This window comes from Podarcis vaucheri, assembly GCF_965113315.1.
Source record: "Podarcis vaucheri genome assembly, chromosome: 6".
Taxonomy (NCBI): Eukaryota; Metazoa; Chordata; class Lepidosauria; order Squamata; family Lacertidae; genus Podarcis; species Podarcis vaucheri.
This window is the reverse complement of record NC_138764.1, coordinates 106,068,888-106,084,736: the sequence shown is the minus strand read 5'-3', so window position 1 is coordinate 106,084,736 and position 15,849 is coordinate 106,068,888. Positions and strand designations below refer to the sequence as shown.

At 51.4% G+C, this 15,849-nt stretch overlaps 1 protein-coding gene across 1 annotated transcript in view; it reads left to right on the top strand.

The window, feature by feature from the left end:
- CTNNBL1 (catenin beta like 1) overlaps positions 1-15,849 on the top strand; it is a 98,603-nt gene that overhangs the window by 70,746 nt on the left and 12,008 nt on the right. Inside the window, exons 12-13 of the mRNA XM_082226117.1 lie at positions 12,656-12,753; positions 15,007-15,087. Coding sequence (XP_082082243.1) covers positions 12,656-12,753; positions 15,007-15,087 — 179 coding nt within the window. The remainder of the gene's footprint in view (positions 1-12,655; positions 12,754-15,006; positions 15,088-15,849) is intronic.

Below are 15,849 nucleotides of genomic sequence, written 5' to 3'. Positions count from 1 at the left end.
CTGGCCTAGAAGAGCCATTGGCCTGATCCAGCAGATGCTCTTTGCATGTTCTTTGCAAGTTCTTCTGGGGAGGTTTTGTGAAGAAAGGCGATGACTGACACCTCGAGGCTCCTAGTTCCCTCAGGCCGTTCTGGGATAGGCCAAAAGTGTTCAAGGTTTTCACCAAGTCCTGTTTCTTCTATAGATTTTTTCAAAATAATTCCACGATACGTTATCGAAGGCCTTCTCCGCATCTATTATGACCTAGTTGAGATTCCTGCATTGCAGGGGGTGGGGCTAGATGACCCTCGGGGTCCCTTGGTCTCTGATTCAGGAGGTCTGAGCTAGGTCTTTTGACACCCAGAACCGACTCGACTGCCTCTTTTCCAGCCTCCGGGTTACAAGTGAGCACACTGGCATGGGAAGGATCTCTGCTAGGACCCCCCCCCACCTGCTCCATCCAGACAAAGCAGCCAATTTTTCCTCCTATAAATTTTTAATTATTGCTCTTATCTGCTCCTGCGATAACGCTGCAGCTTGGAGAGCCTGCCTGTTGTTTATGCCCCCTTCTGATCTTGTATGTACAAACAAAACTTCTTTTGATAGGAGAGATTATTTGCTTGCCTTTGCTGCCTCAGCCCGGAGGCCGCAGCATGCGCCCTAATCTCCTGGCTGTGCGGCAGAGATAGGGAGTATAAATTTAATCGAGGTGAACTTGGGAGTGTTTGAAGATTGCAACAAAGCCTCATGAATCCTGCCACCTTTTGCACTCCCGATGAGCTGGATTTCTGTACCCAGAACCTCCGAGGTTATGGAGGGCAGCAAAGATTGGCAGCCGACAAAATCTAGAATTTAATTGCTATTCATGAGGTCCGCAGGTGGCACTAAAATCTTGATAACGAAGTGGCTTGGAGCTGCAGCTGCCCGAGCCTTTTCAAATGTCAAAAAGGGAGAGCTGCTTTTTCCCTTTGCCTGTCCCTGTAGAGACTGCCGTATAGTTTTGAGGGTAGTCATGTATCTGGAAACACATCGAGGAGAACCAATGATGCCTTCCACTGTCTCCTTGTGTCGTGACAACATTCATGTTGGCACAAAATGTGCTTGACTCTGTTAACTTTGCTCAGTTGAGGGCAGCAGGGGGAATCTGCCTACCGGATGCAGGTGAGCTATGGGTCAAATCAAACTTTGGTCAAGAGAGGCTGGGTCATGGTTTTAGCAGGCCTGAAATACCTTCATTTCCCTGGAAATACCGTCCTTTCTAGATGAGAAGATGCTGCAAGCAGTGGACAATCTAGCAAATGTTTTCACAGGGGTGGGCAGATTGCAGATGTCGGCTAAAGTTACTATTTCGTCTAGTGGTCTCCCCAAAACAGGTTGCTCTGAAACACTGCGTTTGTACTTGCGCCTTCCAGTAAGTGTAGACCTAGGCTATGACCCTAAACTGTCAGCCTCATTTTTGTGTTCTTTGCCAAGGCGGTTGCAAACTGCTTCTGATCTCTACTGACCTTGCCCTCAGTGCGAAACACGCCTTGCCCGGTTTCAGGTGCTCTTCTTAGCGCCATTTTCCTCCACTTCCTCTGCCTCAGGTGAGGCTCTCACTGCCATTCAACCCAATCGGTGCCACTGCTTTGGGTGATTTTTCTGGCAACGCCACCTGCCCTGAGCACAGTCACTTGTTGACAAAATCACACATGGGCAGCCAAGGCAAGCTGGGCCAAGAGGAGAAGAAGAGGAGGAGGAGGAGGAGGAAGAGTTTGGATTTGATATCCTGCTTTCTCACTACCCAAAGGAGTCTCAAAGCGGCTCACATTCTCCTTTCCCTTCCTCCCCCACAACAAACACTCTGTGAGGTGAGTGGGGCTGAGAGACTTCAGAGAAGTGTGACTGGCCCAAGGTCACCCAGCAGCTGCATGTGGAGGAGCGGAGACGCGAACCCGGTTCACCAGATTACAAGTCCACCGCTCTTAACCACCACACCACACTGGCTCTCAAGAGGGAGGAAGAGGAGGAGGAAAATCACACCAAGGCGAAACAGACGCTGCCGCGAGAACAGAAACCCAACCAGTAGCCTCAACTCAATGTGAACATTTAGTGACGAAGACATCTCTTGGCTTCATATACTTTTGAAGTGCCCATCACAATCAGAGAGCATCTGTCGCGGCTCTCTGCAGCCTGTATCACACGATACAGGTATGCTCACCTGGGAGCCAAGATCTACTGGCACAGCAGCAAATCCAGGTTTGCCCTGTATCACACATTAAAAGCAGCCTTTAGCGTTAATGAAACCCGTTAGCCACCCCCCACAACACGTTACCCAGAGGGAGGAGGGGGCCGCACAGGGAATTGCTTCCAGTGATGTCACATTAATGACTGAAATTAGCGTCGACCAAAAAGTTTAATTCTGCCCGGCGCTGGGGCTGTTTGTTTTGGGATTAGCTGCTTGTTGTAATCTTCTTGATTAAGGATTATGATCCCTTTAGAAGCATAAGCCAGGCAAGCCTCCCAGGAGCCGACGGAGCGCCGCGCACAATGTGCATTGCGGCGCCGCGCTTGGAGGGAGTGACCTTTCCCAGGCAGGCAGCTAATCCAGACAGCTCAGCAGAAGTTTTGTGGCTGAGGGTAGCAGCCCTTGCTCTTGGCTCCATTGGCACAGGGCACAGCTGGCCTCTGAAAGGAAGCGTGCCACCTGGAGGCATTGGTGGGCACTTCCTCCTCAGCAGTGGGAGAGGCAAACTGTGCCCAGAGGGCCAACCAAAGGCAAGTTCTTCAGCATCTGAAACTCTTCTCTCTTCCAGCGGGGACTAGAAAAACGCTTGACAAACCAGTGACTGCGGGAGGCTCTCCTGAAGCCAAGTGACGCACTGTATTTCGTGTACAGGCTGGAGATGTCTTCATGCCTTCGATGGTCAGCTGCTTGGAGAGAGCGAGAGCGAGAGCCCTTTGTCGGTGCTAAGAGCCAAGGCCGATGCTGGGAGCCGAGGCTCTTGCTCCTTCCCTTTCCCATTGATGGGAGATGTCTGGCCCTGCAAAGAGCACACCTGTGCTCAGATCTTAGGCCCGGCATCTTGCGTGAACTCCCGCCTACATCTTGTGGCTCTGAGGAAATAGTTGCACCTGAGATTTTTTTTTCTTTTTAAATTTTATTAAAGATTTTCTTGTTTTACAGAAGCATGTGTAATGTCTCTCATATTTTTTTCCATGTAACATTTTTACAAATCAGTTTCATTTGTTGAGACATTGGGAGGGGGAAGGGTGGGGGGGGAGAGGGTGGGGTCGGGTGGCAATGTTTCTAATTTGCTTAATGTATGTAGGGTTCCATGTCAGCGTTGCTCATGCAGGTTCTCGGCTGTTCATTTGTGTTTCTTTGGTGGTGAGAGAGGTTGGGGTTGGCCTTGTTTCTTTGTGATTGGCTGTGGTTATCTTTGTTTTCGTGTGTGAGTGGGGTGGGTGGATGTTTTGGATCAGGGTATTCATATTGATTTGTATTCTGTTGGTGGGTTATTGTCATTGTCTTGTTGGGCTGTGTATGTGATAAAGGGGAGCCATACGGGGGTGAAGGCGTCTTCTTCTGTTTGTCCCCGTGTCAGTTTCAGTTTATTGGTTAATTTTTCTAGTAAGGCTGTTTCCCATACTCTTTGGTACCATTGGTCCATGCTTACTCCTGACAGGTCTCTCCAGTGTCTGGTTATGGTGTTTCTGGCTGCTGAGAGCAGGTGGGTTATGAGTTCTTTGTGGTGTAAATTGGCCTTGTTGTCTTGGAAGATGTTTAGTAGGGCCAATTCTGAGGTGGTGTCTAATACTTGCTTAGTTATTTTACATATTTCCTGTATGGCTGTTGTCCAGAATAGTTGGATTTTGGGGCACTCCCACCACATGTGGAGGTATGGTTGCACCTGAGATTTGTGGATCGGCAACAGATACACAAGAATGTTCAGAGTCATGCATGTGGCAAGAGGCAGCCCCACCCCGAGTTGAGGCCTCCTTGGAGCAAGTGACTTCCATCGCCTGTCAAGAGGAAGCCTTTGGCTCTTGATGGGGATGAGACTCTCTTTTCTTGGAGGTTTTTTCAGCAGAGGTTGGATGGCCACCTAGTTGAGATTCCTGCGTTGCAGGGGATTGGACTACATGAACCTCGGCGTCCCTTCCAACTCTACAGTTCTGTGATTCTATGAAACAGCACTTTCATTCTCACAGGTGGTGGGGTTTGAAGGCTGGTTCACTCAGAATTTGCAATCACAGGTAAAATGAAGAGTTGACAAGCACTCCAGTGCATGCAAAAAGATATTTCAGGCACCCACCTGGGCCATTCATAGAGCTCTTTGTGTGGTATCAGTAGAACAGATGAAAGAGGAGCTAGTGAAAAAAACCCTTTTTGAGCTTTCCAGTGGCCATGGATCGCTTTTCATCTCACTTCATGCACGGATATGCTTGGGGGACGTGGAAACACATTCCAAGTTGATATGCCTCCAGTTCTGGGTGCTACAATTTTAGAAGGATGTTGACAAGCTGGAACTATGTGCAGAGGAGGGCAAGCAAGGTGATCAAGGGCCTGGAAACCAAGCCTTATGAGAAAAAGTTGAGGGAATTAGGTATGTTTAACCTGGAGAAAAGAAGACTGAGAGGTGATAGCCATCTTCAAATATCTGAAGGGCTGTCCCCTGGAAGAGCGAGCAGACTTGTTTTCTGCTACTCCAGAGGACAATAAAGGAAATTCCAATTAAACAATAGGATGCTCTTTCTCACAGTAGGAGCTATTTGAAAGTGGAATGGACCACCTTAGAAGATGGTGGACTCTCCTTCCTTGGAGGTTTTTAAACAGGTTGGGTGGCTAGATGTCATGGATTTGTTGGTTGTAATGCCTGTCTTGCCAGGGCGGGTGGACTAGATGGCCCTTGTGGTCCCTTCCAGCTCTACAATTCATTGGTGCTCTGCGTGTGGAGGGATTTGTCCCAGGATAATTGGTGGCACAATGCGGTCCTGCTCCTGAATCCTCCTTTCTCAGCTAGCTTCAGAGCCCGGCCGTGCCAGATGTCCTTGGGCCACAGAGCTGCGGTGCTTCTGAGCTTCAATCAGCTGCCTGTTTAACTTTCCCCGTGACAAGCTAAGCTGACATCCAGCGTCAAATGTGTAAATCGCCTCGCCACCAAAACATGCATCTCACTTGCAGCATCACGAAAGTAATGAATCAAAGTGTCAAGTAGCTTGAAGAAAATGAATTTGTTAATTGCCTGCATACTCAGACTCGGGGTAATATAAAAGGGAAGACTTGGAAACGCTCAAGTAGGAGGCAAACTGTGACCTCATTGCTGTTACTGAGCCCTGGCAGGAGGCGGAAAATGGAGGCGGCTGTGTGATCAGAATAATAAAATCACCACCTCGGAAGAGGCTTGGGTGCCCCTCCAAGCAGCCAGCGCAAGATTGCAGGCTATGGAATTGTTCTGGGTCTGAGCAGCGCCCATAACAAGCCAGCAGCTGGGCATAAACAAAGCCGACCATTCTGGTGCTAGTTTTTCATGCCTTACAAAGTTAGACTGTGGAACTCACTGCCACAGGAGGCAGTGGTGCCAATCAACCTAGACTGCTTTAAAAGGGGATTAAACAAATTCATGGAAGAGAGGACTATTGGTGGCTCCTAGCCAGGATGACTCTACCCTGCCTCCACAGTTGCTGTCTCCGAGCTTCTGAATCCCAGTTCCTGAAAACCACAGGAGGGGGAGAGTTGCTCTTGAGGTTGGATCCTGGTTATGGGTTTCCCATAATGGGCGTCTGGGCGGCTACTGTGAGAACAGGATGCTGGACTGGGTGGGCCTCTGGCCTGATCCAGAAGGCTCTATTTATTCCAGGAAGTGAGAAAGCATGGAAAGGCAGGATATAAATGTAACAAATACATTTCTCAGCAAGCAAGCTGTGGTGGAACACCTCGATATCCGCTTCTTTCACCCCACGGATATTGGGTGTGTCTCCTATCTTCACAGGTGTGGGAGTTAGATCCACGGGTGAATGGTTTGTGCTCTGGGAGTTGGCACCATGTTGGAGTTGCCACCAGGCTTTCTCAAGTGCACATTTCCAAGCTAGGCTGAAGAGCTCACTAGTCCATCAGCGAGTCAGACCCCCCTCTCTGCATCTGCCTCCTTCTCTGTATCCCACCGAGATGTCTTCGGACAATTGAAGGGGATCCCTTCCATACACAAAATTTGCAAAGTCACACAGCAAGGCATTCCTGGCGGCTGCTCCCTAGTTTCCACATTCCTTGCCTGCACAGCCTGAAATGGTTCCCTAAGCAGATGCAAAATATTGCTTATTTGGGCCAGCATTTGGGGCTGGAGACGAGCCTGTTTTGGGCAGACGCTGCATTTATTACACGCTCCGAGGTGTTGCCTGCCCTGAGCCTTTGGGAAAATATGGAATGATCTCTTTCAGATAAGTGCACCAACTGAATCCCAAACACTCCCTGGCAGGTTTTCAGACAGGGGTGGATCTTATCAGGGAGCCAGATCCTAAATCCACAGTTGCGTTTCATGTGGTCCTTTGGAAACAGTCTTGCTTGTGCCTCAGCTGGAGCTTCTGTGCCAGCCTGGGGGCGGAAAGCACAGCTGAGCTCTGCTGCAGCCCCTGTTTGTTTCAGCGAGTCTTACATGGAAGCTCTTTCCCCTCCCACACTGCACCATGGTTAATTGACAGTGCAAATATTTTCAGTCTCTTCAGCTTCATAATACCTTAACAAGATCCCTTTAGCACATCTACGGCTGTTGACAATGCTCTGAGAACCAAGAGAGGGGCTTTGTTTTGTTTTGTTTTTTGCACACAGAGGCAATGTGCAACGTGTCTCAATGCTGCCATCACACCAGCTCCCTCTCAGTCCAGCACGGCTCCACATTCTAGGCTGTTGCCAGGATGCTGTGTTTCCTAACAGTCACAAGAGTCTCTGTTTGTGTACACACACACACCTGCCTATGGTTTTTGAGTCTTACAGTGTCATTATCCTCTTGGAATCTGGTAACTTCTTCAGAGAGAGAAGCACTCCTGAAGTCCACCCCAGTAGTGAAAACTGCAATCAGGGCCTTGAAATGCTTTTAAGGCATTATCATCCGAGGAAGATATTCCAGACAGGACCTTATCTGGAAGGCTGTCTGTTGTCAGCTGCTTGAAGCATTCTTCGCTATAATAATTATTTTTGTGCGGTATGGTTCTTTGTGAACCTTGCTGAAATGCGCACTTTGCAGTTGTAATGATACTTTTATTGAAAACTACGGGCTCATTATCAATATATTGCTGCAGCCACGTGCGCCTTGCAGGACTTTTATAGAACTGTGCCCTTGTTTGTGATCTTGCAAAAGAGTCAGCATGCCAGGGTTCTGTGGCCAAGCCCAAGGAGGAGCCACACCGGAGGGCGGGGCACCTGACAGCCTCAAATTCAGTTAGGACCACCATGACTTTGCTTGCCCCAGAGATCATCCTCGCCTGTAGGCGATGAGTGGCGACTTTGCCTGTTTTGCATTGTAAGTCATCCCGTACTTCCTTTGCGCCTGCGTCGCAGGGGGTTGGACTAGATGACCATTGGGGTCCCTTCCAACTTCACAATTCTGTGATTCCTCCCATACCTCACAAAGGCATCTGTTGAGAGTGTTGATATATTGTGCAAATGCATTTTAAAAGTAGCTGATTGTTTGAAACGGTGCGAAATGCAGTGGTTTGAGTGCCCACTGGGGTAGGATACCCCCAACATGCCACCCCACTGTGGAAAGAATTGCCCTGGCTTCCAGTTAGCTACTGGGCCAAGTTCAAGGTAGCAACGTTGGTGTACAAAGTCCTATACATCTTGGGACCAGGATACCTGGTCTCATACCCCTTGTGTACCCAATAGATCACTGTGCTCTGCAGATATCTTTTCAGGAGGTTCATTCCCCACGAAATAGGGACCAGGTCTTCAATTCTGTGGCACCTCCTGCCTTTGGAATGCCCTCCCCTTAAATATCAGGCAGACACTGCCACTGCTGTCTTTATAGCCAAATATAAAGAAGGCAGACGTTCTTCCTGGCCTGGCTTTGATTTCCAACACCTGGGGTGAAGTGCGGGCTGCAGCGAGCTTTTCCTTTAAGGGAGCATTCCATGCCCTTGTCAAAAGCTGCTCTCATCTCTGTGTCTACATGGTAAAGCCAGTGATCTGACCATTGCTTTTCAAGACAGACTCATGCCAGTGGCACGGAGGGAGCCTCTGCCTGTTGTGGAGATGGGGGGTGGCTTGGGGGGACAGACTTTGGCAAATGCAAAGCACCTTTGTGGGGGGCTACTTCCGTTCTAGCAGCTCAGCTGTGGATCCGGGAAGCACTTTGCCCGAAAGAGGCAGCCTGACCCTCTTTTTCTGGGGGGGACGGGAGAACGACAGGCGGTGAGGAGCAGCTCTCCGGAGCCTCTTGCGAACACCTTGTTCCATCCTGGCAAACACAGCAAACGGACAAAGCCGATTGGCATGGAGGGCACAAAGCCCAGCTCCTCTCCTCCCTTTCTGCTCCTCATCAGAAATCAAGCCAGGATCTGGAGAGGGTCTTCAGGCGGCTCCTGTGGCTTCGCTCCACTCCCCTTCCTGAGCTTGTTAGCGAGGAAACTGTCCTCCCAGCTCCCTCCACCCTCTGTCTTGCCGCGTTTTATCTTGGATCTGCTCTAAGAAGTCCAAACACCCTCCCTTTGCGAGGATCCGCAGCGCTTTGTGTGTTGCCGTGTTGTTTTTTCCGAGGGGGCTGTGTGTTTTCTTCTGAGCCGGCATCAGTATTCTGCCCGAGTGTGCACAGGCTTCCACTCGGCCTGCTGCCTTTCGCCTCCCCTGCTGGGCAGATGTCCATTATAACGCAGTGCAAAAGGGGGTGGGAAGAAGGGGGGAAACAACAACAACAAAGGCAGAACAACGCTGCCGGGTTGAGGCACGGTTTGACGGGACCTCCTGCAGCTGCCAGCACGCCAGCCACGGAATAGACTCATCTGCATTCCGCCGCTCAGCCGCCAAAGTCAAGATCAATCTCATTAGGATGTTTTCGACACTTCCTGCATCCCAAAGTCTCTCCCCAGCCCCATCTGCTTGCCCAGGGGTGGACAGCTTGGAACTGGCCTGAGCACAATCTCCACGGGGTAGAGTGGGGCAAGGCATCCAGCACCCTGGTTCAAATGGCAAAGCAGGGCAGCCGGCTTCCTGGCGCCTGATCCGCACTTGCAGAACATCCCTCTTACCTGAGGAGAACAGTGGTCGTTGGAGAGATGCTCATGGGGCTGTGGATCTGTGTGGGGTTTGGTTTCGTTCTTTAATTGGGGGAAGGGGCAGAGCACGTGCTTGGAGTGCAGAAGGTCCCGGGTTCAATCCCAGGCAACATTTCCAGGTAGGGCTGCCTGGAAACCCTCGAGATCTGCTGCCAGTCAGAGTAGGAGCTGCACAGAGCTAGGTGGAGCCCAGTGGTCTGGCCCAGGTGGACCCTGCCAAAAGGCTGGAGACAGAGGTCAGAGCTCCACGGGGAATTATCGACTGCCTTTCTGTTAAGCGGAGGCCTATGGCAGCCCACTTAGCTGGCTCAGAACTCTTGTCTCCTCCATCCCGCCCTGGGACTTAAGAGGCTGGGAAAGTTAACTTTATTGTTTGTTTGTGTCGCTGCCGCTGTCTGGGAGCTTCCTTTGCAAAACTGCAGGCTCTCAATTGCGATGCCTGGAGTGTCGCCCCAAGGCCTGTCAGTAGTCTGCAGAATGCTGAAACTGGCCCCGCAGCGGGGGGGGGGAGATCAAATGCGATCTGCTGCAGGCGCCTCGCTTTGTACTGAGCTCAAAGTGTGCGCTGGCGCCTTCGGCCCCTCTCGCATCCGGCTGAGAGCTGAGCCTGGTGCTGGGTGCGTTTCTTTTGAGTGTGCTTAGTTTGGTGACGGTACCAAAACAGCAGGTACCAAAATGGCAGGAGCACCCCTCTGGTTGTGTGCCCCTTTCCCCTGCGGCTGGCGCTGCTAATGCAAAGCAAACCAAATGCGCAGCGGATTGGCCAGGCATGGAGCAAGGAGAGAGAGCCGTGGCTCCGTCTCCCCCTTTCTCCCTCCCCACAGATGCTGCGAAAACGCAGGATCTCAAGTTTGGCTGGGAGGGAACCTTTCTTAGGGAAGGTGGGCCAATTCTTGAGCCATGTCAACACCCAGCATTTGGTCCTGCCTCAGCATTTCCTAGGCTGTTGGTGTCTGTGCTTTAAAAAGAAAGTGCAAAATTCCCTTTTGCTGTTGTCTTTCATGGGGAAAGGGGATTATCTTCAGTTTTTTGGCATGAACCAAAGTCACGTTGGCAGTGCACCCTTGCATCTCTCCACATAAAGGCAAGAACTCCCGGGACTGGTATTCTTTGCAAATGCCTGGGGTTCTGAATTTCTCTCCCCACACTCCTTTAGAGCAGAAGGTTCTGATTTGATAGAGAGACTGTGTGTGCGCGCGCGCATGTGTTACAATGTGGTTGCTTGCCACTGTACGCTTTGCTCAAACAGGTTGTGCGTTGGTGTCTCTCCAGCTCACCTCCATCTTGCTCCGTCGGAGTAATGGAGCCACTGAGCCGGGCTGCCCACCAGATAACAGGTTTATCGCCTCTCCTGTTCCTGCTGTCAGCTCCTCTCTCCCCTCCACCAATCTCCTTGGTGCATGAAAAATTGACACCCCCTCAAGTTGAAATCTGTTGCTGAAGGAGGAACATTTATTAGCGGCTTAGAAAACCTGTTCGCCCGGCTCTCCCTTTGCTTGTCGCCCTGCGCTGCCCAGGTGACGAGTGTGGGATCCCCGGCATGAGAGAGGGTCTCCTCTGTCACTTGGGATCCCTCATGCCTGTTGCAGAGCCCTTCCCACGAAAGGCCGAGACACCGGTTTATTGAAAGCCCCTTGCAAAGAGGTGCCTGTCGCTCCTGTTCCATGAGCAATTGATCGCGGCTTCTCTCAGGCCCCCGGGCTAAGGCAGAGCTGTGGAAACTCATGTTAATCTGTCTTGACAGCAATGAGGAGATGATCCCTCTTCTCCGTACATTGCATTTTCCTCTCTGAAAAATAACAGATTCTGACACCCCTCTCCTCCGGCAAGCCAATAGAGGCAAATTTTATGGCCCCCCTTGCCTCATCAATCTTAATCGGCGGGATTAAAGCAAAGGTGGCGTGGAGAGGTTGGAATTGCATTTGCTCTGAAATGCCTGCAAGGCGAGGCCGGCTCTGAGCGCAGGAGGGAGCAGCCGCACCTGCCTTGGCAAGAGGATTTGCGCTTGGGCTCCCTCAGTGCAAAAGTGGACAGCTCTGCTTCTCTTTTACAGCGGAGACAGACACAAGGTGTTCACAGCAGTGAGCGTTCAGTGTTCCCTTTTAGGGTCTAGCAAACCAATCCGCAGGCTTGGAACAGTAGCCCACTGGGCCCTTGTCATGCAAAGCCTGGAACAATTTTGCACCCTGGTGTTGCTTGTTATGTTGACTGTTCAGTGCCTGCTAAACCCAACTTGTTGCCTCTAGACCATGGCTGCCTGTCATTGCCAACAGCAGCGCTGTCTGGGGATGTGAGCTGGCACCCAAGGAGGGCACCAGGTTAGCAGAGGCCGCTGTTGTTGCCATATAAGCAACCGCTAGTCGTAGCTGCTGGCCCCACCGCTTGCAGCTGAACCCAAGGAAGCAAAGTGTTGTTGGAAGATTCAGGGCAGATTAAAGAAAGGACTTCTTCACACAGCACATGGTTAACCTGTGGAACTCCGACCTGCAGGAGGCAGGGATGGCTAGCAGCCCAGCTGGCTTTAAAAGAGGATTAGGCAAATTCATGGAGAAGGAGAGGCGGCTATCGGGGACTGTGCTCTGCTTTCAGGGTCAGAGGCAGCGATGCTTCTGAATACCACTTGCAGGAGACCGCAGGAGGGCAGGGGACTCGTGTGCTCGAATCCTGCTTGCTTGTTTCCCACAAGGGGCATCTGGTTGGCCACTGGGAGAGCAGGATGTCTGTCTGATCCAGCAGGGCTCTTCTTCCATTTCTAAATTCCCATTTTGCTGAAGGATGCCTTCGCCTTGGGCCCTTCAGGATCAGGCCTGCGAAGGTGCAGGATGGAGATTTGGAGTGGAACTGTTGGTCTTGGTGCCAGCAAGAGCCCAGCAGAGAAAGCAGAATAGTAGTAGTAGTAGTAGTAGTAGTAGTAGTAGTAGTAGTAGTAGTTTCCTTTGTGGGCTTCTGCTCTCCCTCTTTTCCCAAGACTTGTGCTGCCTTGAACTTGACCCGTCAGCAAAATCTGAGAGGCTGCAAAGCAGGCAAGAGAAAGCTCATTATTTTGGGCAGCCTTTGTGCCTAACTCCGTGTTTGGCACAATGGCCTTTCTGTGAATAGATTCAAGCCTAGTTGCAGAATCCGCTCCTGCTGCAGCTAAATCAGGCTCCGCGGTCAGGAGTCGTTTGTTCCTGTCATGTCCCAATTGCCATCCCTTCAATGGGAACTTGTTCAGCAGAAGGGGCAAGCCTCTCTCGAGTTGCTTCTCTTCGTACTGCACTGCAGGGTGTTGGACTAGATGACTTCTGGGGGTCCCTTTCAACTCTATGATTCCGTCACACTCAGCTGCGCAGGAAGCCGCTGACTCTTCTGCCCCTTGGCAAAGGGATGGGGGGGGGCAGCCTTAGCTACCCGACCTGAGTGTGTGCATCTCTCTCTCTTCCCCCAGAGCACATCTGCTCCATCTTGGCCTCCCTCCTGAGGAATCTGAGGGGACAGCAGAGAACTCGGCTGCTCAACAAGTTCACGGAGAACGACAGCGAGAAGGTGAGAGAGACAGGGGGGGCAGTGTTGGGGAGCTGGGAGCAGGAGGGGGGTTCGGACCCTGGTGGGGGCGGGAGAAATTGAGCACTGTCTTAGTGATACTGTCCAAATGGTATCCAGGATGGTGAGAGGCAGTGTGGTGGAGTGGTCAGAGTGTTGGACTACCAGGACCTGGGAGACCTGGGTTCAAATCTCCCACTCAGCCATAAAAGGCTCACCAGGTGAGTGGGCAAACACTTCCTCTCAGGCTGGGATTAAATGTGGGGACCCCCTTGCATGCCACCTTTAGTTCAACCAGTTATCTTTTTCCCTGCCCCCACAAGTTCTGCTAACATTTGGCACAGTGTTCCACCTGTCATGGATGCTTGAGTTGTGATTCCTGGATTGCAGGGGGGTTGGACCGGATGACCCCTGAGGGTCCCTTCCAGCTGCTCAATTCTGTGATTCTATGACAGTCCTCCAAAGGAGTTCCCTTGCGCAAGACCCACCGTGCTGTTGCCCCTTTCCTATTTCAGTGGGGCTTGTGCCCCGTGGTGCAACACTGCTGCCCACATCCTGCCAACCCCTCTGCCGGCTTCATGGCAGGGCCATGGCTTCATGGCTCCCCCTCACTGCCTGGTGTGTGCTGCGTGGGTGTCCTGTGGCATGAAATCAGTGGTACCTCTGGTTGCGAATGGGATCCGTTCCGGAGGCCCATTGGCAACATGAAAAGAGCGCAAATCGCAGCATCACATCTGTGCATGCGCGGGTTGCGATTCGCCGCTTCTGCACATGACATCATTTTGCGCTTCTGCGCATGCGCAAGTGGTGAAACCCGGAAGTAACCCTTCCGGTACTTCCGGATCTCCGCAGGAGGTAACCTGAAAGAACGTAACACGAAGCGGACGTAACGTGAGGTATGACTGTAGTGGCATAGGCTTCCTGCAGGGACCCTTCTTGAGACCACCAACCCCCTGGAGCGCAGCCCTGCCCCGGCTGCATGGATAGGGTGGGCCAGAGTCCTTAACCCCCGGCTTCTCCGGGGAAACCTGCAGTTTCAACCTCCAGCATTTCAAGCTAAGGAGATGGTTAGTGCTCTCAGTGCTCCTGAAAATTGATATTGGCTCTGAGGACCTGTATCTTCTTTGGAAATCAATTAGTGGAGCGGAGAGGGAAGCAGGGATGTCCCGCTGGAGGGGAGGGCCTGTGCAAGCCTGCACTTCTGGTGGGACTTGCAAAGTGGTTCCCCAGGGGCTGCTCTTGGTTTTGTTCTGCAAAGAGCAGCCGCTAATGCATCCTGAGAGCTTCAGACGTCTGCCGCTGGAATAAAATCTGCCGTCTCCGCACGCACCCACCCTGAAATATATGTGGGAGAGCAGGTCTGGCCACGGCTGCTGGCCAAGATAGCTGTCAACGAGGGGCAGAGGCAGGGAGGTTGCTCCTGTGCCCTCCTCGTGGGTTTCCTGGCAGCACCTGCCTGGGAGCCTAGTGCTGATTTCTCCCCTTTTGGCCTTGGGAATCTTGCCTCTCGGGAGACGCGGATGCAGCTGCTTTGGCAAGATGGAGAATGGTGTGAAAGGAGCCCCTAGGTCAGGCCAGCTTAGAGGAGCAATGATCAAGGGGCGGGAAGGGAATTGGGTGCTGGGGTAAGCAGAATCAGTGCGATTTCAGAGCATCTGGGGCTGTTGGGTGCCGTGCATTCTGTGAGCAGGGAATCAGCAGGACCTGTCCCGTTCAGTATGTGGATGTGGCACCCCGGCTTTAAAAGCCCAACTTGTTTAGTGCAGAGGTGCCTCGCTATCCATGGGCCCTTCGTCTTGCTAGGGTAGCTGAAGGAGCGTCTCCAACCCCATCGTTCTGCCTGGTCACTGAGGTCCAGCGCCGAGGGCCTTCTGGCGGTTCCCTCCTTGCGAGAAGCCAAGTTACAGGGAACCAGGCAGAGGGCCTTCTCAGTGGTGGCACCTGCCCTGTGGAACGCCCTCCCATCAGATGTCAAAGCGATAAACAACTACCTGACATTTAGAAGACATCTGAAGGCAGCCCTGTTCAGGGAAGTTTTTAATGTGTGACATTTTAATGTGTTTTTCATCTTGGTTGGAAGCCGCCCAGAGTGGCTGGGGAGACCCAGCCAGATGGGTGGGGTATAAATAATTAACTGTTGTTGTTATTGTTATTATTGTTGTTGTTGTTGTTGTTGTTGTTGTTATTATTATTAGATGGCTGTTTGATGAGTTCAAACCTTTTCCACTCTTCTTCTCCCCCCCCCCCGGCCGGCAGGTTGACAGACTGATGGAGTTATATTTCAAGTACCTGGATGCAATGCAAGCAGCCGATAAGAAGATTGAAGGAGAAAAGCATGTAGGTGTCATCACCCCCCCACCCCACCCCCTCCCGTCAATTCATTATGAAATGATGCCTGCCAGTTCCCTGAAATGCTAAAAGCTCCCCATATGAACCAACCCAGACCCTGCGGCCATTATTCGAGGCCCTACTTCGTGTGCCCCCCCCCCGGTGAGAGATCCAGAGGACGCCAACACGAGAACAGGGCCTTTTCTGCGTTGGCTCCCCCTTTGTGGAGCGCTCTCCCAGGGAGGCTTGCTAGGCGCTATCATTACATTATCTTTCAGCACTAGCTTAAACTTTGCTCTGTAGCCAGGCCTTCAGCCTTTAACTATCAGGGCCTTTTAGAAGTGAGCGGGATGTTTTTAATGTAAACACACGCACCCCCATTTTATGCATATATCAGGTTTTCCTTTTACCTCTTTGTGCTTTTAGTGCATTGAGTTGCTTCGGGCAAGGTAAAGTGCCTAACACATTTAATTAATATTATTAATAATAAATAATAGTATTAATAATTTTTAGGTTCTTAAAGAGACAGCTGCGGTTTGCTCAAGGGCTCGCTTGCTTCCTGCCCCACTGCCTGCGAGCTCACCAAAAGCGTCCTCCAGACACGAAGGCCTGCTGCCCAGCTTCAGCAAGGGGGCATGCGTGTGTTGTTCTCCATTCAGTTCAGCACTGGAGAATAATTTGCAAAAAACCTGCAGTTATAGGGTGGTTTATAAATTCAAATAATAATACAGTAGACCCTCGGGTTACGTTACTCTCGAGTAACATAAACTT